The sequence below is a fragment of the Mya arenaria genome, chromosome 1 (genome assembly GCF_026914265.1).
Source record: "Mya arenaria isolate MELC-2E11 chromosome 1, ASM2691426v1".
Lineage (NCBI taxonomy): Eukaryota > Metazoa > Mollusca > Bivalvia > Myida > Myidae > Mya > Mya arenaria.
The window spans coordinates 6,648,199-6,670,171 of record NC_069122.1 but is presented as its reverse complement, the minus strand read 5'-3'; the positions used below and the strand labels follow the sequence as shown (position 1 = coordinate 6,670,171).

At 32.4% G+C, this 21,973-nt stretch overlaps 1 protein-coding gene across 1 annotated transcript in view; it reads left to right on the top strand.

The window, feature by feature from the left end:
* The window catches only part of LOC128229380 (protein cordon-bleu-like), a 50,077-nt gene that overhangs the window by 18,644 nt on the left and 9,460 nt on the right, over positions 1 to 21,973 (top strand). The window contains 9 exon segments of the mRNA XM_052941270.1: positions 1,659 to 1,884; positions 12,554 to 12,776; positions 13,375 to 13,556; positions 14,309 to 14,707; positions 14,709 to 15,006; positions 15,504 to 15,590; positions 16,377 to 16,649; positions 17,142 to 17,201; positions 19,201 to 19,356. Coding sequence (XP_052797230.1) covers positions 1,659 to 1,884; positions 12,554 to 12,776; positions 13,375 to 13,556; positions 14,309 to 14,707; positions 14,709 to 15,006; positions 15,504 to 15,590; positions 16,377 to 16,649; positions 17,142 to 17,201; positions 19,201 to 19,356 — 1,904 coding nt within the window.

The window sequence follows — 21,973 nt, the reverse complement described above, 5'->3', positions numbered from 1 at the left end:
CACTGTTATGGTAGATTATAATTTACAAATTATTCCTGCAAGTTTAAAGTATAGAAGATGAACATTGCTAATTTAAGTTATTAACAGTCACTCTCTGCTGTTGTGTTTAGTAAGAGATAAAATTTATGCATGTTCAGATTAATGTAATACTTGCTCAGGAGATACTTGATCCTCAGATCATTAAAAGTAGAACACATCATTATAAAATGGTATGATTGTATATTAGCGTTCCATTTTTTAGCTTATCTGTGTTTGGAAAAAGAAAAAGAAAGCTAGGTTTTATTTAACCATTCAAGATATCAACACAAAACTTGGTACACACATTTAAAATGACAATATGCACATTCGTAACAAGTTTAAAAACATTTTGTAAAATATTTATTGAGATATGCCCCTTTATCAAGTGTGAAAAAAACTGACAAGTATTGGCAGGAATTGTACATTTTTTAACTGACTTTGTCCTTGCAATGACCTACTTGCACCTTTTTTAACAACTGGACAAAAATTAAAAGTTTTGGCAGGGATTGTCCATTGACTCATTGACCTTGACCTTACAATGAATGACCTATTATATTTCTGCATGTCGTGTTTGATTGTTGGGCATGCAACCCTGGTTCATATGCTTCCCTGGTTCTTTAAATCTGGGCCAGGGTATAGCACTGTCGCACAGGACCCCTAGTATTTAATGTCCCACCTGTAAGACTGTTACTATTTGTAGTGGTGAGGTGGGGGATCGAACCAGCGACCCCTGGGCTCATAGTCATGTGTCTAAACACTAAACCACGGATCCACCACCATGCTGACATTATGGTGCATTGTAAGTCATTCCAAGGTCAAGGGCACACCACAATACAAAAATGATAAGAAAGCCAAAGTGATGAATTAGCAATGTATGGTGGACTGAAATGAGACATATTTAATTAACTTGATGTGTGAGCATGAATAATAATGATAGTTTATTTCAACATCACATTAATTTCACTACAACTTTCAAGTTTATAATTGACCTTTTGTAACATGGCTGTTATTTATTTTTGAGTTTATTTTGTTTTGTTTTTTTAAATATTGATTTAATTATGTGAAAATAATTAATTGCTTTCAATTTTTTTTTAATGAAACAGACTATAATTAAACAGGGACTTAAGTAAACTTTAGAGCCTTTTAAAATGTTCCAATCCTATATATATATATACGTTAACATTTCATGTAAACACTACGATATATATACACTTGATATTTTAATGGGAATGGAGCTTCTTCGTGTTTAAGTTTCACTGAAGCGTAAGATTTATTGTGAAAATAAAACTACTTGAAATCAGTGTATATGGAAGTTCTGAAACTAAATATTAAGGAAGATCGGAATTTTATGTTCAAAATTTCTTATAGCAAAATTGTTGAGGTCTAAGTGCTAATGGTTGACAATGTTTACAAAGAAAAATAAACAGGTGGTGGTGACTAGCAATGGTGGGGCTAACCAGGGAAGTAATGAAAATAAAGCTGACACCGTGACTACCTCAACGTCAGTTAATGCCCAGTTAGAGGGGTCACTTAGGGAAAATCACTTGGGAGAAAACTTTGCAGGGAAAGGTACGGAGGACAGTCGGTCGTCCAGACAGGTAATTGTTGTTTTTTAACAATTTATAATGATTCCTTTTCAGCATTCCCATGATGGACTTGTTAATAAATCTGGCGCAATCAAGCAAACTCAACCCTGCGTCACATTCGTTGAAAGTTCTGACCGGCGATAAATGGCGTCAGATTGACTTTAAAGCGAATAAGACGATCGGGGTGCTAGCAGGGGATGATGGGAAAGTGTCAGTACAGGTCGTGAAAAAACAGCGGGAAGATAAAGTGAAACAGAAAGTTGCTAACCAGCCTTTCGAGGTAACATTTATGTCCCAACTCATACCTTATACCATATTTAGTCCTAAAAGACGCGCCTGCCTCGGCACCCAGGGGTTGTATTTTTTAGGGTATTTTGTGCCATTTCAGAGCTCAACCGGACTGAAACTTGTCAAATGCAGCTAACTCTGCTGCTTACATGTTTTTTTGCCTTATGACTAGTGCATGTTCAGACTTTTTGTTTAACACTTCCCTGTTGTTCTGCAGTAGGTTACACAAACTAATATTAATATAAAGAAATCTTCTTCTTTTGGTTCATAATATGCATGAAGAGGAGTAAATTTCTTTACTTGAACTCAGACAAATGCTGGGATGTAGGGCCATCAAATCATGTGTTGCATGACTTTAAATTAATGCTTGTCCACCCTCGAGGAATTGCATGCCATAGTTTTCATGGCATCTATGACCCTGGTATTTTGCTCAAAACATAGCTTCGCAAAATGTCTTCTTCAATTACTTGAAAATGTGTACATGAAATTTGATACACATGTTCACGCAGGAGTTTTTCAGGTTGGACTTACAAAAAAAGTGAAAATCATATTTTTAATGGATTGGTCATGGAGTCAATGGCTTTAACTAAGGTTTTGTGGTTAAGTTTTAAAGTTCAGTTAAATTATGACATTTGATTAAAAAAAAAAATGAAATCAAATTGTTAATCATTGGAGTCAATATGGTTTGCTCTTTTTAGGGTATTTCGAAATGTCTTGTCTAGATTTACAAGATAGATCTGGATATATCACTTATTTTTTATCCATCTTAATTGCGAAAGGTAACATGCCATTTCTTAATTACTGTCAACTTACATAATAGAAAAATGAAAAATTACGCATGCGTTATGATATACAAAAAGTGGGAAAAAACATAGATAACATCAGGTTTTTGTGTTGCTAGTACATAATTTACCCCAGGGGGACAGAGGCTTGTATTGACCAATTAGCGTTCGTGTGTCTGCCCCCAGAATCTTAGAAACTGTGTGTGCGTTAATGTACTCTTATATGACTTGTATAATTTTACAGTGGTTGATAATATTAAAGATGAGGTTTGGAATGTTTTGGGTATGTATTAATTACAACTTCCTTGTCTTAAAGTAAATATTATTGACATTTCTAAGATCTGCTTTCAAATATTAATTTCAGTGCAATATATCATGTGAAATATATTCCTTTTAAGTTTTGAACTCGTTCTATTTTTGCATGTGTTTGTTGAAGTTTTGAAATAAAAGATGATCTACAATGATATATGTTAACATAGCTGGAATATGGCAATACAATCGTAAAGTTTACCTTTTGTAATAAAATGACGGATGCCTTTCAACCTTTATTACACTTACTGTTTGAAGTATATTTCATAATAAATGTTTGGAATGCACCCTTTGAGTTAAAACACAATAAGTCGCGTTGAAATATGAGCTGTTAAGTATCTTTTTTTGTGTCAGTTGATATTTGATAAATCTGTTCAATTGTCAATTCTAAATGGAATAACCTTATGTCAGTTCAAAAAATTAGGGACAAGTTTTCGAAAAAAATAGTCAATTGAAGCTAGTGACAAGTATTATCTTTTATTTAACCTAGTTGCAAAGTTTGATTTACAATTTAGACCACATATTATTCTTGTACTGAAAAAAAAGAATAAATTAAACCCAATAAATCTTTAAAGAAAACAGATTTATTTTATGCCAAACTTAGTGTCAATGCCCCTTATTACTAATGTTTTTAGTCTGCGTTTTAGACTGACAGATAACCTCAAAAAAATAAATTCTCAAATGCTTCAATTGAAAAATTTACAATATAATTTATCTCTTTTTTAAAAGAAGTGTGGCCTAAAAAAAAAATACATTTGGTTCGGGTTACCCGACCCTACCTACGGAATAGGCGCCGACCCTATCGTTTTTATAGTCAGTTTAAAAAAAAAAATGAAAAACTCAAAAAAAAAAATATATATATTTTTCTTTTTTTTTTTGCTTTTCAATATGTAGTTTAAAACCTTAATTGCTTATATAGAAGATAACTTTAACACCATTTTCCAATGATGAAAATGACATTCTTATATAAAGCCTAATAAAAAAAAAAAAAAAAAAAAAAAAATAAAGCCTACCTACCCTACCTATTTTTGAAAAGGATGTAACCCTAACCAAACAATTTTTTTTTTTAGGCCTGTGTGTGCATGATAGTAAAAATGGTTATTACTTAGACTGTAAATATACAAAAAAAAAATCATTTTTGAGTCTGAATTTAGAATGGTCTCTATATTGAACCTGTTTGTTTTTTCTGCTATTATCTGAAGTTAAAACTGATGCCTTAGTATCGTGTATTTGTTTAACAGCTAAACCTTTAATGTAAGTACCATAAGGATCCTTTTAGTGGCTGACCAGTTCAGTGAGAACGGTCAAGTACATTGTTCAAAACTTTGTTAAGTTGTGTGTCTTTTAACTAGGCCAACAAAAAATATTTCCAAAGGAACTCAGGGGGAATTTTAGTGAGGGAAACTGTTCTATCCTTGAGGAAACTCGCGAACATCAGCTTTATCCCTCGGAGTGAGTGAGGAATGTGGGTCTAACTTGTTAGATGTACTGTAGGCCAGGAAAGGTTATAATAAATAAAATGTATCACAAATAATGGTGCCACATTTTTATATCAAAAAATTATGTTTCCCGTTTCCTGTCTTACCATATCTTTTTTATTGCCTTGAAAAATATTGTTTTCGTTTGTTTGATTTTCTTTCTTTTAAAAGTTAAAAATGTTTTTTGGCCTTTAGCTTAACAATACCAGTGATGCTTTAATCATACTGATGTTTTTAAGCATTAATTTATAATTTTTGGTAACAGAAAAAGCACAAGAAATAATTGATATTAAGATGTTTTTCTTTCCAACCGAAAACAGCCTATTTTTCTGGTCATGAATCCGGGATCATACATATAATTGTTTTATGCCTATACAAAGTAAATAGGATCATTGGGACTAATAGAAATAGGGTCAGTCGGGTAACGGGAATCACAAGATTAGTTTTGTGTCGCCTTATTTCTAAATTTAGTTTGATCAATTATTGAATTTTATCAAATAGGTCCTATTTTGATATTTAAAGTCCGACTTGACATACTTGTTTTCTGAATTTAGTTTTTCCCATGTAATAAGTGTAAAGTAGATCAATTGAAGTTTAAATTCATTTATTATGTAATATTTTCACTTCATTTCCATTCCTTAAATAAACGGCCTTTCGGCAATTGCGAATATTTTCCAATGAACGCAGCATCTACTGATGTGTTCAGATCGAGAATCATCACATATATATATACATGTAAAACTGAACATCGTTTATCTTGTTATTGTTTGTATTATGCCAGCAGGCCACGAAAAACTTAAATCGACAATCATGTAAGAAAGTGTTAATTTATGATATGTTAAATACCTTGTTGTCATTAGCATTTCAATTTTAAGTTATTAATAATTTGAAGTGATTAATTTTTCCCGTTTTTTTTGTGACATATTTTTATTCAGGAAACAGTAAATTTTTTAGAGCTGTTATAATTTTTTCTGTAAGAAACATTTGAAATGAGATATATTATAAATGGCACCTGCTTACGTAATGGTTTGTAATTTTGTAAAACAGTTTGACATTAAATAACACTTGCACATAGATTAGTTTTTATTTATAAGTTTAAGATTATTTACAGAATGTATATATACATGTCTCACTCCGATATTCTGTTAATCCAGGATAAGTCAAGATTAAATGCAGATATTTTGTAACCGTTCAGTGCTTAAAAAAACATGACTTGTAAGGTAGGCGTTATTAGAAGTTAAGTGTTTATCCTTAAAATTTCACATCAAAGGAATTATTAAAAATGTTTTGTATTTCTTCAAATAAGGTATGTTTTGGAATTTACTCTGTATTTGAAGATAAGATTCTACTTAGAATATTTTAGGTAGCTGAGATTTCTTTATTCCAAGACTTTTCAGGTAGACAGATATTTAGACTCTATATATCATGTTGTGAATTTTGTACAAATATGGCACTTCTAATCAAACTGTAAAATATTTTGAAAAAAATGATAAAAATATTTTCTTATTGGAACTATTTGTTAAAGAAAATGACATTTTATCAAAAATCATTATATCAACACGGTATTCAGTTAAATTCTTTATTCATTATGCCCCCAATGTATGATGAAAATGATGCTATTAAGTAATTTTATTCAATATTACATTGTTGTTATTGTCCATTTCACACTTGACATTCTTTGCCTTTTATGTTGTTTTTATCCTATAGAGTATTAGATGCCACTTTTCTATTTTCACATTCTTTCATTGATTGGGACAAACACTTTGATAAAGTGGTATTTAGGTATTAGGCATAAGACTATTTTGTTATTAGACTAAGGTATAAGATTTGTCTGAATAAATAACTTCTTAATATGTATTAGTGTTTAGGAAAATAATGTGAAATATTTTTGATCGGATGGAATAGATTTTAATTAGGTGAGTGACCACTTTGGACCCGTTTTATAATAAGATATATTAGAAGTAAAACTTCCACCACTTAGGAGTGCTTAGGTACGGCCGTAAAAGAAGTACAGAATCTATATGATAAATTTCCTATCGATATTTTCATTATGAAACACAGTAAAATACGCCAAAACGGAGTTACGCATAGTAAAATTATGAACAGAATCTATGCGATAAATTTCCTAACGATATTTTCATTATGACACGCAGTTACGCCAATAATGCAGTTACGCTAAAACCGCATAGATCACATTTAACTGGATTATTAAAGCATTAAAATCAAGAAAAAGTTCAAATGAACTGTCATGAATTCCTTTCGCAGTTGTGATGTATTATCATGTTACCTGAAAAGTGTACAGTGCAGGAACGCGTGCGTGTTGTATTAATATCATTAGCACAATAATCTTTTGATCAGTGCACATGTGGGTACGTGAGAACTTAGTATACCAACACAAACTTTTACCACTGTGAAGCCGTACCAAACATCTGTATTTTATGGTTTAGATTTTATTACTTATAGTGTCAGCTTTAAAAGTAACAATGTATAGCGTGCATATTTTTAACTTTGTTAATATTTTACATTTATATAGTTCTAAACTTTAAAACTTTTTGTGTCACATAGAAAAAAACTTAATTATCTCTTGTAATGTTTTTATGCATTAAACATACATTCAAATATAGTATACAAATACACTTAATTATTTTTATAAAACATTATTTCTTCCAATACGATACAAATTCATAGTGGAAAACTTCTGTGATGTTATGACTTCTCTTGTAGTCATGCAATGAGAATTCCACATGTATCCTGTACAATCATTTCAAAATGAAAATTATATTAATTACACGATGAATTTAATTTTAAAGTTTATTGATGTATCTGTCATATTAATTAATTAATAGTTATTAACAAAAAGGACCACAAAAAATGAATAGCACAGTGTGCTTGTGTTTCAGTGGTTTTTGGGGTTCTTTATCTCTTCCGAGTTCACACTCTTCCTGCATTACAAAATAGATGGTTTCTTCAGTGATTATAAAAACATCTATTTCATATTTTCATTTATGGCTTTCTAAGAGATAAAATGTGTATTTATTCTTCCTTTAATTATGCACCAGATATACACTTGCCAACTTGTGAATATCAATTACAGCATTAGCATGGACGTTGTGGACTGAATTTTAAATGCTTCATTTGACTTTGTACTGACATAACATTCCTCATGACATTTTTCACTCATAGTGTATGACAAATATATGTGTATTTTTTCTTTGCTCTATCAGCGTTTTCTTCTCTTATCAGAAATGCCTTGTCTTTTGATGTAGAAAACATATTCAAGTTTTGTTCTTTTCTTGAATAACATAATAATAATAATTATTTATATTATCATATATAGTACATTAAGGATTTTTTATAAAACTTTTATAATTTCAAAAATTCGATCTACTTTTATAACTTTTAAGTACAAAATTTGATATATATTTTTTGATACAGCTGTATTTTGCAGGGAGTTGCAATAACATAAGAATTCTGAGAATAATAATTAATTTAGTTTTTTTACAGTGAAATAAAATCCTGTCTGAGCAGATTTCGGCGTATTGAAAACGTAAATCTTCCTTATATCATCCTTCAATAGTATTTAAGCTGATTGTTATGCAAGCTGTGTCAGGTATATGGCCCATAAGTGGAATTAAGGCAATCGGATGGAATCATCATCTATCAGCATTTGTCCGGATTTATTTCTGTGGAATTAGTTGATCAAGATGAAAGTAGAAATGATTTCTTCACGTTAGTTCCAAGTCAGCCTTGATTGACTTCATACCTGCAGGACCAAATTTGAAACGACAAATTTGAGATGCCTAATAAATAATAGGGGTCTTTACAATTTTATGTGCTTCCATGACTTATCAATTCACAATGTCTGTCCATCAGTATGTCTGTATGTCTGTTCGTTTATGTCCTTTTCTTCTTTATTAAATTATTCATATTTAAAATATTACATTAAAAAAGACTCGCTCATGTTTTGACAAAAAATTAGTTTCCTGGTTATGTATCTGAAAACACATTTTAATCATTATTTTACTCTATGATATTGAAATAAAGTTATAGCATTGTTTTTGTTTTTAGTGGGGTGGGAACCCATGCTGGTAAAGTCAAGAAACAAAATAGAAAAAAAACAACTATTAACCACAAGGCCACCGGGTCTTTTACAAAAGTTGTAGATATTTTGACCTTTTAACAGAACAGGTTAACAATACATTGATAACAATAACGTGATAAATGTCAATTAACCAATCACGCAACAACAAGGCTGTTAAGTGATTACTTAGCGTTATAAACGCTAATGAAAATTGTGGTCTTCAAAGACAATCTATGAGCAAATATCAACATTTGATGAAACATTCCAGCTTTTGGCATATAAGTTAAATCTCCTTATGAAGTGCATTTTACAAAACATGAGAGTGTACCTTTAAAGTGAGCGTACAACCAGAACTGCTAATGAATACAGTACCTTTGAGTTATTGCCATTCATTGAATATAATTGCTGTTGATTGTCTAACAATAAGTTAATGATATTAAATCAATGAAAAGATCAACCAATTTACTCTCATATAAATTAAATGCCTTCATTTTGAATGGATCTTTTCTTTTGATTTAATTAACAAGGTATTTTATTAGTTTGCAGGGCATTATGAACTTAAGGGAGATAACTAGTCAGTACCAATAAATAATTCACTGCCAAGAGTTATCTATGTGTTTTTTTCTCACTCTGGTCTCAAGTTGTATGTTTTGACGGCTATATTAGCCCCCAATACAGCCCCCAATCAAACTTCAAGTGGGTTGATTATCTCTTGTTATGACATAAAAACTCCCTCACACCAACATTTGTAATGTGATTGTCAGAAAAATTAGCCTTAGTTGAGTAGAATTTTAAAATGGTATAAACACTTAATGATTATATTTATGATTATCAAGGCCAAAAAGATAATTCTTTGCTTCCACTTGCATCTCCCAAAAATAATTTGCAGGTTATGAGGTAGGAATAACTTTACTAAAATAATCCGCATTTCTATAAAAATGCAAAAAAAGCGTAATGTCGGGAGGAAAAAATGGGGTCAATGGGGTAAGAGGAAACAAAGATTATTTTTTTCACCCCTTATATGATTGTATTTATGTAATACAGTTCATCCCTCATGACTTTAAGATTCAACTTTTTCAGTCTCTTTTCATTAAAAAATATACAGACAAGTTAATGATGGTCCTATAAACCTTCTGTACTAGTAATCATCTGTGATGATGGTCCATAAACAGCCTGTAAATCACCTTAATGAATGTTTACTCTATAAATAATTGACTCTGATTGGATTTATTAACACAGGCTTTGTTTTATCAACAAAGGTTATCGAAATGAAGGTGAAATATAAATAAAGGGGTGTACTTGTGTGCCATGTTCCGACTTTCTCATGTATGAAGTCAGGAATTCTTGATTGTAAACTTCAGGATATATTTAGGTAGGGATTAAGGCGTGTACAATATGACCTCAAGCATGTAGTCAGAAACTCTTGTGTGTTAACTTCAGAATATTTTGAGGAAGGGTTCAGGTGTGTTAAATATGACCTAAGGCATGTATTAGGCCAGGAATCATTGTATGCCAACTTAAAGGGGCACAGTATGGGTTCACACTTGATGGATGCATAAAAAAAATAATATTAAAAATAATGCATTATTACGTTATACTCATTTAACTTCAAGGATAAAAAAAAGCGTAAAATTTGTGTATATATATACGGTAGTTAAAAAAATATTAACCTGAATAAATCACAGTTTTCAACTAAGACTTTCGACGTGGCTATAAATTCATGAGTTAAAAAAGTGCCAAAATATTGCTTATATTTTTAATCTGTATACAAATAATATGCTTTATTTTTTTTTTATCATTTAAGTCTCAGTTAAAAAGTATAATGCATTCAATTTAAAAAAAATTATATTTCTGAAGTGAAACCTTAATATTGTTTGTGCCCCTTTAAGGACATACTTATTTAGGTAGGGCTATAGGTGTGCTATGTTTTGACTTCTTTCATGTATTAAATCAGGAATTCTTGTGTTCTTTGAACCGTTTGCCAACTTAAGGACATATTTGATTATCTGGTATGATATACATTACTAATCAATCAATGTATTGGAACAATGGAATCGTGTCAATTCTTTAAATGCTTTTGATCAAGATATTTAGTCTACAAAATGTTAGTCTTTAATTGATGTTAAAGTAATTGTATATTAGTTTATTTCTCTATTACGTAATTGTAGCTTTTAATATTAATTATGTTTACAATTTTTGATAATGATTTTTTAATGGTTGATTTAAGACAGAATAATTAGATACTTTTTGTGATAGCAAAAAAAATTTACAAAAAATAGGAAACTTTAAAGAAACAAATGATAAGTATCGCCATGATTTAAATATGCAGATTGTTTTGGAGTTGTGAACATTTTAAACACAACACGTTTTATCTACCATTGGAATGCCCGGACAGAGATTTAAACACGTTTTATATTGTCCTGGCAGTGAATTTGCAATGGCGTACCATTGTATATTTATTTGAGGATTAATTCATTTCTTTTTATTGCCTAAAAATAAACTGTAAGATAAAATGACCTTATCTCTGATACATGTAGAACGTTGTTTATGCCAAAAATTGCAAAATCGGACTACTTTACATTTATGTTGGCGACATAACTGGATTTAATTCTTTATTCGGGTTAGGGTGGGAAGTGTGAGCCAATATCTTTAATCTATTATTAAAGCAGAGCTTAACAATAAGAGAAGGGAATTATTGATATCCAATAATAATCACTGTCTCTTTCAAACAGGTGCTTTGAAAATCATACATGTTCGATAATCAGGTTTTACCTGTATATAGTTTTGTGTTTACAAATATTTAACAATAGGAATTTGAAAGAATGTGACATTTAACTTAGAAAATAAAACTAATGGATCTCAGAGGAAAAGATGTCCATTTGCAGAGAAATTGATTTTATTCCGACTCCAATATGATATTAAAAGGAATTAATTGATACCTGAATATTAAGGAGATACATTACTGTAAATTGTGATCCAATTATTGGAATTATGAGAAGGTTCATGTTGGATGTGGGTTATATTTGTTTTTACATGGAGAATTTGCAAGGAATCTCTGACACAGTGTGATTTGATGGCTGTATGATGGACTGTTGTACATGGGTAAGCAATGAGGGGCGGGGCCATTGTCTTCTCAATGAGAGAAAGACAAAATATCAGGGCTCGTTTCAATAAAGTTCTTACTCAATTTTAGTCGTAAATTGAAATAATCTAACTTTCATATTTCAGTACTTTATTTATTTTTGGAGTGAATTGAACTTCAGGGAGTATTGAAAATGAAGTTAAAGTTGAGGATATACAAAAAATAAAACATTTTACCATTTGTGACGTTTATAAATACAGATTAAAGATTTTTGAAACAGTTCCCTTATCAGACCAATAAAGTTCTTAGTTTCTAAACAGACATTATTACATCTCACAATCATTTGAAAAACTGATTGTACGATACGTGTGTTGATTAAATTGATCCCTGATTCTACGTTTGTCACATGTATGAAATTATAAAGAACTCTTCTAGCCTTCATGTACTTTGTATGACATTGTTTCATTCCATATGATCACTGATCACTGTACATGATGGTATATTAACTGAACGTTGTTTTAGTCATAGTTTAAAGATCTGGATAATTTTGTGCTAAATGACCCAACTTTCTCAATGTCATTCCAAACAGATAACTCAACCATCTCTGCAGACTGTCATTAGTAAAGTTCATAATTAAGTAACAGGGGGTGGTTTCAATAAAAACCTTAGTCGTAAAATGAAATTGTATTATAATGTTGTATTTTCATGTTTTTTTTTACTAAATATTTAATTTTAAAATGATCTTTAGTCAGTATTAAACATGATCACAAATTTGAGAAAATCTAAACAATGATTATCAATGAGTTGTCATTTATGTTGTTTTTACAAATTTCAGATAATTGACGTTACGACTAAAATCCTTAAATGAAACGACCCCCTGTATACCAACTGCTTGACCATTGATTTTACCCACTCCATGTCTTTTTCAGATGACGTATCGGTTCACGGTGAACCTGCCAGGCAACCAGAAGGAGGTTATTCGTATAAGCCCGAAACAGTCGCTCGGCGAGGTGCGGTCGATCATTTGCGCGAAGAAGAACTTTGACCCGACCCAGTATTTGTTTATTCTGCCAACGGATCCCTCCAGTTCTGTAGATGACAGCACAAGTGTCGGTGATCTTAAATCGAACGAAATCAATTTCGAGTCAGTAGGTAGGTGAAGTATACTTATTTGTTGTTGTTTTAAAAAAAAGTGGTAAAATGGCCTTTTGCAAATCTCACAAGATGAAAAAAGAAATAGAAGCCATCTTTCAGGGGCTGTATTCAATATAGTTTTTATTCTCATCCTTATATATATACCTCAGAGACTCCATTTAGTCTATTTTATTTTACAGTCAAATCAAAATTCTTGGATTTTATTCTTAATATTAAGATAAATCTAAGATGGTAATTGAAAATGGCCCGACACCTATTCTTATACTGATGACACATTTGTAGTAAAACTGAAGCAATTGGTTATTGATTATGATACATATATTTGCAAACCTCCTTCAGGACACTGAATAGTATATAAACTTTAATTTAAGACTAAATTAATATTCAATTTATATTGAAATCTAAATTTGTATTTATTATAATACTAATAAGAAGAATACATGTTGATCTTTTTTTCCAGTTTTGATTGTTATGGTTAAATATGATATCATTGTCAGAGATATGAGCCTAATCATAAAGGTTGGGTTTTTTTACTGCATGATCTCCAATATTTTGCATCGTGTAACTCCATATAAATCATTTACACTTTCCACAGCTGTATTGCGAGCAGCTGAAGCCCGCTCAATGCCCGACCTAGCATACGCCGCGGCAAAGTCCGGGAGTGAATCCAAGGAGCCGAGACCTAGTGACAACGCCCCCTTCATGCCATCAGCCGGCGAGAAGAAGGCCAAAAGAGGCTTCTTTTCAATGCTCAGCAAAAAGGAGAAGAAGTTCAAGGTGAGAAATGTTGAAAGATTTATTATTAGGGGAAAAGAACAATTCTTTGTTTCCTCTAGCATCGAAATAAATAAATATGGTTGGTAGGTAGGCATTACTTTTTTCCATATTTTTTTTAGAACCAGAATTATTTTTCAAACACCTATATCGGGGTATATCACTAAATTGTAGAGAATTTTACGTATAAAATGGTTGGATTTTGACATGTTCACTCAAAAATTGCTCGTGTTTTGGGAATTTATGGGGGAAAATCCACTCTACAGGAAAAAAAAGTGTTGGGTCAGGAGGAAAAATAAGATGTGACAGGTTAGTGCAAGGAAATAAAAAAAAATCGTTACTCTTATAAATGAACTTCAGTGTTGAAAAAAAAATGTGCTTACATAAAAAGTTTTAACAACACTGACAAAATGACAGAAATGGCATGTTAATCGCATTTTAACTAATAAACACAATGGAACATATATCTATTTCTTTTTTTATGACATGAGTCTTACCAAGTACTGGTTTTCTCGGGGTGCTGGGGTTTCCCCCACAACAAAAGACCACACTCGGGTGTAAAATCGTGCCAACGAGAGTGATTAATATGATGTAATAAATTTATTCACAATCATTGTAAAATAATAAAGATTAAAGATAAAGACAAATGATAAAGTCTGAAATGTTATCTTAGATTTTTTTTTAAACAAAAAATGTTATGTGAAGTTCTAAAAAACAATCTCTCTTTGATATGATGACTTGTCTCAATGTTTCAGCTTCAGACCTCTTCAGAGATAGAGGATGTGAGATCAAGGCCGAAAAAGGCGGAGAGTTTTAATGTAGGCCAACAACAACCCAGGCAACGCCCCCACACAATGCACGCGGACTCAGGCGAGCTTGACCACTTCAACCTCCGAAACACAACAGGCGATCTACACAAATACTCAGACTTTCGTAAAAGTACTGGCTTGTTACCAGTGAATGAAAATTTAGCATTATCAGCAAAGTCGGATAGTGGGTTAGAGGCGCCATCGAAAAAGGGCGGGAAAAAACGGGCTGCACCTCTTCCGCCGCACATCGCCGCAAAACCACGAACAGTTCAGGTGGAGATTAACGTGCAACCTCAATCTAATGAGCCTCGTATTGAGGATGTTTCAGAAGTGCGTCTTCCTTTGAAAAAAAAATCATTCTCGGAATAGTTCAGACTCAAGTGGTTATCATGAACTAACAGTTAGTGGTGCTGATTCGCCCGACGCGAACAAAACAGATAATTTACAAACCACCTTGGATACTACCTCTATAGACAGTGCAGAGCACTTTAATGGTGACAGTGGGATTCGGGATATGTCGCCCATGCGGGCGCGGAATCTAGGTCAGATACCAGGCTCTCGAGATTCCAGTGCGGAGCCAGAAAGACCTCCTGTACTCAATCGGAAAAAGAAGCGGGCTCCACTACCCCCTCCTGGCATGACCGGTAAGAGAAAAATTCTCAGCCCGTGGGAGACTTGGTTGTTATCACGTTTTATGCAGTGGGAGTTTTACTTGCTGTGCTCGATATTTCCTATATAATTTATAATGGGTTGTAGTGTCTTGAAAGATTTCAAATTCTGTTTGGAACAATTCGACTAGGTTCAGTCTGAACATTCATGATATTTTGAATGTTAAAAAAAAAATCTGGGAATGTTTTATATCAGTTTATGATTTTCACAATGCACATAATTATATTTTACTTCAAACACAATTCATCATTTTCACATTTTCCTTTTGGAGTTGAGAGCATAATAACCACCTCTTACTTGTACTGTATATTTTTTCAATCTTTGCACGATATGTCAATGTAGTTATTACAAGCCATTAATAGAAGAATCATCGTATATATAGCATGTAGTCTAGGGTGTGTTTTACTTAATTCTCCCTAACCCCGTACTAACAAGCACAATTTCACACAAGTGTGGTGTGTTGTGATTTCAGCCGTGCCTGAGCCTGCCCAACCGACCACCACCCAGGCTACCACTAACATTGGAGAGCGCCCTCCACCCTGTGGGGCCACAGCTATGGGTAGGAAAATTGAACCCGGGTTTTGTTACTAGCCAGATGCTCAAGTGTGGCATTGCCATTTTGTTACTTTAAATTAATTGCAAAAGAGACCAATTTAGTTTTGATTCTGTAGAATAGACTTACTGCTTTTGCCTATTCTAATCTTAAAAATATACTTATGAAAAATAGTTAGAAACATAAACTATTGATTTGATTAAGATGGTATTTATATATATATAAGTTAACAAAGAATGTGGAAAAAAAAATGCTTATCCAAGTAAGCTGAGCTTTTTATGTAAAAATGTGTCTATTTACTTTTATGAAAAATGTTAAAATATCTGAAAACTTAATAAATTTTCCAGTTATCAGGGTTCAGGGTTCAGGGCCATATTATACCCTTCTTAAATGCTGTAGCCAGTACCCGGCTACTTCACCATGAAGAGCCAACCCTGCTTTTTCCCCAATGAAAGCCTCTGAAATAACACAATTTATTTAATATTTTTTGATGTAATGATAATTTCTCACGATTCGTTAAAATTAATGATGTTTCTGAGTGATATATTTATTGCTTTTTTTATATTAATCTCCATTTGTTTTCCTAAATGTTTGAAAAAGTACTAAAATCACACTTTTTCCTAAAAAAAGGGCAAGGGTGTCTTTCCCCATAACTGGTAAAAAGGCCCTGATAGATTTTGGTTTTCTAATTAGTGATCTCAATGATCCAATTAACAGTGCAATATTTAAGGTTTCTATCATTCTTTTATCCCTTGATCTTTAATATTTTCATGTCCCTCCTCCCTTTTATAGATGAAGAGCTCTCAGCCTTACAAGCAATGGAGGAAGTTACAATGAAATTCAACATCGATGATTCCGACGAAGATGAGGAGCACTTTGACACGGACCGGGAACCAGGCCTGGCAATGATGGAGACAAGTTCCCTGCATAGTGAGGACGGGGAACTGGACTTGAACCATCGTCAGCGACCCCCCACCTTTGTTGCCCCACCCCCTCCCTCCGAACCCCCACCGGAGGACTCAGAGCCAGTAAACATCAACATGATCACGCACACTGTAGATATAGGTACGAACATGATATAACTTCAATAATTTATAAATAGAACATCAAAAGTCATGTACACTTTCTGCTCCTAGAAAATTCCATATGATGCTTTAAAAAAAATGAATAAAAAATTAGCAACCTTATTTCTGTCATTACATCGCGATTCAGAAATGTTTCCATGGAAGAACAAGTCAGGTCTAGTTATACACAATTTGCAAAACACATAGTGAAATTAAAGAACCCATTCTTGGATTTCTTGGCGCCATCTCATATTCATTTCTAGGGATTTCATACCGAGGTGAGAATTTCAGCAGTGTAGTAATACTGTTGGACGTCACTCCTAGATACCAGTTCCTTCCCAGTAATTTTTATGACGTGGGCCCCAGGCGTTAGCAGAGAAATATTGTTGTTATACTTTGTTATCAGTCTCCAGATCATTGATTGAAATATAGGGGGATATATATTAAACATTTCACATGTATATTTTTGAATCCTTTGAACCAATTTTTTCAGGTGTAGGAGACAGTACAACATCCAGTGCTCCTAGCAGTTCCAAATCCTCTCCTAAATCTAGTATGTATACCATTTCTCCGTACCATAATACACCTAACAGGATACATTGATTCCAAGTGGTCGAAATTAGCACAAGCCCGCAAGCCCTGCACTGTTAAAATGCTTTCTGGGCTTGCTCAAATTCTGGATTTTATACAGCAGGGCTTGGTCTAAAATGTAATGCCAAGCAGTAATATATAAATTCAGGCTTGTTCATCCAAAAGACTAATTTTGATGACTGGAGTCCATTGTTGGAGGGAAATTGCTTTCTGTGATATGTATCAAAAATTAGAGTTCAATAGTTGATGAAAGTAGCAGAATACAATGAAGCCCTTTAATTGAGTTTTATGATAAAATCTTTTAAATCAAAGTATACAATAGAGTTAAAGAATCTCGCTTCCAAATGTTGTGATTTGTCTGACTATTGTAAAAGACCTTGTATTGATATTTTAAGTCGTACATGTATGTGAGCGTTATTGTGCAACAATATTGTATGGGGTAACTGACATTGGTATACCAACAAACTAACCGCATGCATGATAAGACAGCAGAATGGTCTAAATATTAATACATTATCAAATCAAAATTGAAATTATAAGATTTCCAAGTATCTATTGTGAATAAAATTGACCAAGTATCTGGATGGAACAATTCAGACGCCAAGGTTTTCCAGCTTATTCATTTGAAAATGCAAACCATGGGCTGTTATATACTACAAAATTTAATCCTATGATTGGTCAACTGGTCAAGTGGGTCAACTGGCAAGTGGTCAAGTGGGTCAACTGGCAACTGGTCAAGTGGGTTAACTGGCAACTGGTCAAGTGGGTCAACTGGCAACTGGTTAAGTGCAGGTTCTATTTGTGAAAAAAATGTTTTTTCGGTCATGGCTACATCAAGATCACCTAAAGCATGAAATTTGAAAACTTGTGCCTGAATAAGAATGTTTAAAATTGTAACACTGTGAGTGGGCAGTTTCATCAAAATCCTAGGAGAAATACCATACCTTAAAAGAGATTTCATTAGAGAAGAGGCCATTAATACCCATGTTATTTATCCTTTAAAAGGCCTATCTACGAGGCTATGGATAGAGGAGTGAAAATGTGTATCAATGAAGGAAAACAGATGCAAGGGGTCATGATAAAACAGCCCCCATGATTTGTAATTATTTTACATGTTCATTTTCAAAATTGACATAGATGTATTTATGTTTTAAACTTCTGCTGTCTGTGTCGATATCGCCTGAGAACCTCGCTGTTCAGTCTTGTAATCATGTAATACATTTGGGGAACGATATGAAGTGCTTATAACCTTCACACTTCAAAGGCATGCCTAGGATGAGGGAAGAGATACTAAACTCACCAAAACATGGCTTTTACATGATGTAACAAAACTTTTATGGCTGTTTTTGGTCAGAAATAGGTGTGCATGATTTGTTAAGAATGTTGACAAGATTCGTTAGAGTTCCTGTTATGTAACACAAGTAGAAATCTGTTAAGTGAGCTGCTTGCCTGCTTAATGCATTGATTAAATCTTAAAACACAAATGTTTTGGGTGATGTCAAAAGGTTAAGTGGTATCCTTTTATATTATGTAAATGTTTGAGATTGTGTGAATGAATATTACATGGTAACGTAACTATTTGATTGATCGAATTTTGAAAATGTGGATTGATGACTATTTTGGTAACTTGACTGACGATGGAATTGAATGACCTTTAAACTGCATGTAACTTATGTTATGTGAAAAAGTGTTTTTAATCATATTTGAAAATATAGGCATTGGAGGAAATGGCATGATCAAAAGTGTACAACAAGTAACAACCGTAACTTTAAAATGTACGCAACACAGTTTTGGAATGAAAAGATATTATTAATATAAAGAATGCTTGTAACAGCCATGCAGTAGAATAAAAATAATAGGCAAAAGAGCTTGGTCATGTTTGAAATTGGTCTTACCAACCAGGTAACGACCAGTAACAAAACTACGGCCCACAATATAAAGTGAGTGTTTCTAACACACAGTTTCTAGTCGTCGAGACAGCATGTCAAGCAATTCCTCCATAAACACAATAGAAGATCTGAGCCAAGCGTTCAAACTCACTATAGCCATGGGGGAGGAGGCTTTGGGCATTGACACGGATGATAATGTCTCGGAACATGGTGATAATAGCGTTCAAGGTATCCCTATAGGAGATGTAGTGTGGTGCACTTTCTCTCTCACTTACTGAATTGACGTCAAAGACACATGGACTGCCTTTTGTTGTTAAAGTTTAAAGTTAACAAAATCGTTGTTAACTTCTAAATGTGACTTTTGTAATGATGTGCTTATTTATTTTAATAAAACGGGTATAGCTGAGATGATTGTCTCCAATCTTGTTAGAAAGACTGTAGATCACAAGTGTATCCATTAGACTTCCAGAGCAGTAAAGATTTGAAGTTAACAATGATGATAATAGAAATGTTGTTTACTTTAAAAAAGTTCTGAAAAATCTGACCAATGTATAGTTATTTCAAGATTTTAAGTTCTGATGGTGATTTCTTCAAGAATCTTGGGAGTGATGTTTGTACCTTCGTACCTAAACGGCCTGCATTTTATTAAACAAGAAGGTTTTTATATCTTATCAAAAAATGATTTTTTTCATCGTCCTGTCTGTTTTTAAGACCGAAATACAGTTAAAATTTAATTTTCAAAAGCTGATGTTAGTATTTTCTGACCAACATCAATGAAGTTTATTTTAATTCAAATAATAATGATTATATTTGCTAAATGAAAAATGTATGTGTTAAATAGATAAATAGTGTTTCAATGAAGGAAGTAGTAAACTTACAGGAATGAATCATAAGCCAGTCCATGTGTCTCAAGATTGCTTGCTAGTTTTGGAATGTGAAAATGGAGTGGAAATTACCTAACTTTCCAAAATTGGTTTTACTCTCATACATTTGGCGTTTCACAGTTTATCTTCTGAAATTCAATATTTAATTTGATTGTTTAAAATTTCATCATGCCAACATGCATATTGATGCTTGACTGAGCAACAGAATTGCAAAAAAGGGATCTTAAAAAAGGTCCTCATTAATATGATTGTAAAACCAATATTTTCTTTCTCTTCACATTTTTCTCTTGTTATTTTTTATTTCAGACTTGAATACAGTGTGTGTGTGTTTCACATTTGATAAATACCTTTGTTTTATATTTAAAAAAAACATTTAAAAAATCCTTGTTATTAATAATTATAAATGTTCTCTATAGCGCTAGAATGTTTTCTTCTTTCCCCCTTCTTTCTCTACAACTTCTGTTAGAGGTCAGACAGATCAGATTATGGCTTCTAGCTTACAACAGATATCTTTATCAATCAGAGTCATGCACTTTTTATTTCCTTATAAGACTTCTGTAATAACTTTATAGGCTAGTTTGCTACTTTATTTGAATAGTTTTGCTTTTAATTTTTTGCTTGTCTTTTTTCTTAAGAAAAAGTTGAGGCATTGTGAGTAACCGACATAGCGTTGGTGCCAGGGTCTGATCAGTAGCATCATTGTTGCACAAGCTTTAAGCGAGACTGTTCAACTCAAAAAGCCATTCAAGATATTAATATGAAACTTGGTTTACCCGTTGCTTGGGACTTTGAATTCACATATGTATATCAAGGCCCACAACTCTGGTTTTAAGAATTGTTGAGTTACACCCCTTTGATTTTAAAATAATGGGCAGCACTGGCTTTTGCTCAGCAGCATTCTTGTTTTGTGTTGTTTTTTTGCTGTTATATTTAGAATTATGTATTGTTTAATTTTAGAGCACACAATAACTATGATGTATATAGAAATCCATCCTGACATGTAATACTTTTCATTATAAGGGTAATTTGTTTAACACTTGTTTTTAAATGTTAACATTTCTCAAAGATGTTCTTTTTAAGTGTGTTTATTTTGTTGTTCCTAATATTCATACCCGAATATTTTTTATTGTTCTCTATTTATAAATTTAATTCTTTTATGTTGGTTATGCTTTGTTTAAGCATGCAATTTTTAAAGACTGTGTAAATTTTTTATTTCATATACTGTAATCTGCATGTAAAAAATATGATTTACTTAAAATATTTAGAAATATAAAATTTAACAATGATGCATAATTGTTACATATTTAAGCATGAAAATCATTATAAAATATAAAAAAAAGTTCAATCTTTATATACAAAACTTAAATGAGTATATAGGAATAATATATATATATATAAGAACTCCGGAGGTTAATTAAGTGTCTTTAATAAGTTACAGAAAATGATATTATAGTACACTTTATTATTGAATTATTACTATAATTATATATATTGGTATTTATTATAACATGTTTTAAATGTTTCATGGTGCTGTGATTATAGATAATAATGTACAGGTTTAATGTTTTTGGTTATGGCTGTTATCTGTACTGCCCTTTAGACCAATGTTTGCAAATGAAATTAGCATTTCAAGTCTATGATGCATTGAGTGATCATGGCTTTAAGTCTGTGCAAACCAAACCGACAAGTGAGTTTCAAATAAAGTGCAACATTTAAAGCCTGTTAATTGATTTCGAACTTCAAAGGAAAGCAACTGGGGTAATCAGAGATTTGGCATATACTTTGATGCTTCACCATTAACTAACTACTTAAAAGAGTGGGGGGGGGGGGGGGGGGTCATATCCCCCTGCAAAGCATCCATATATGTTAAGTTGGGATTGGTTTTACATCAACCAACTATTTCAATTGTAGCTTTAAAGGAGTTGGGGCAGTTACTAATGAACCTCTTTGAAGAGCTGAAA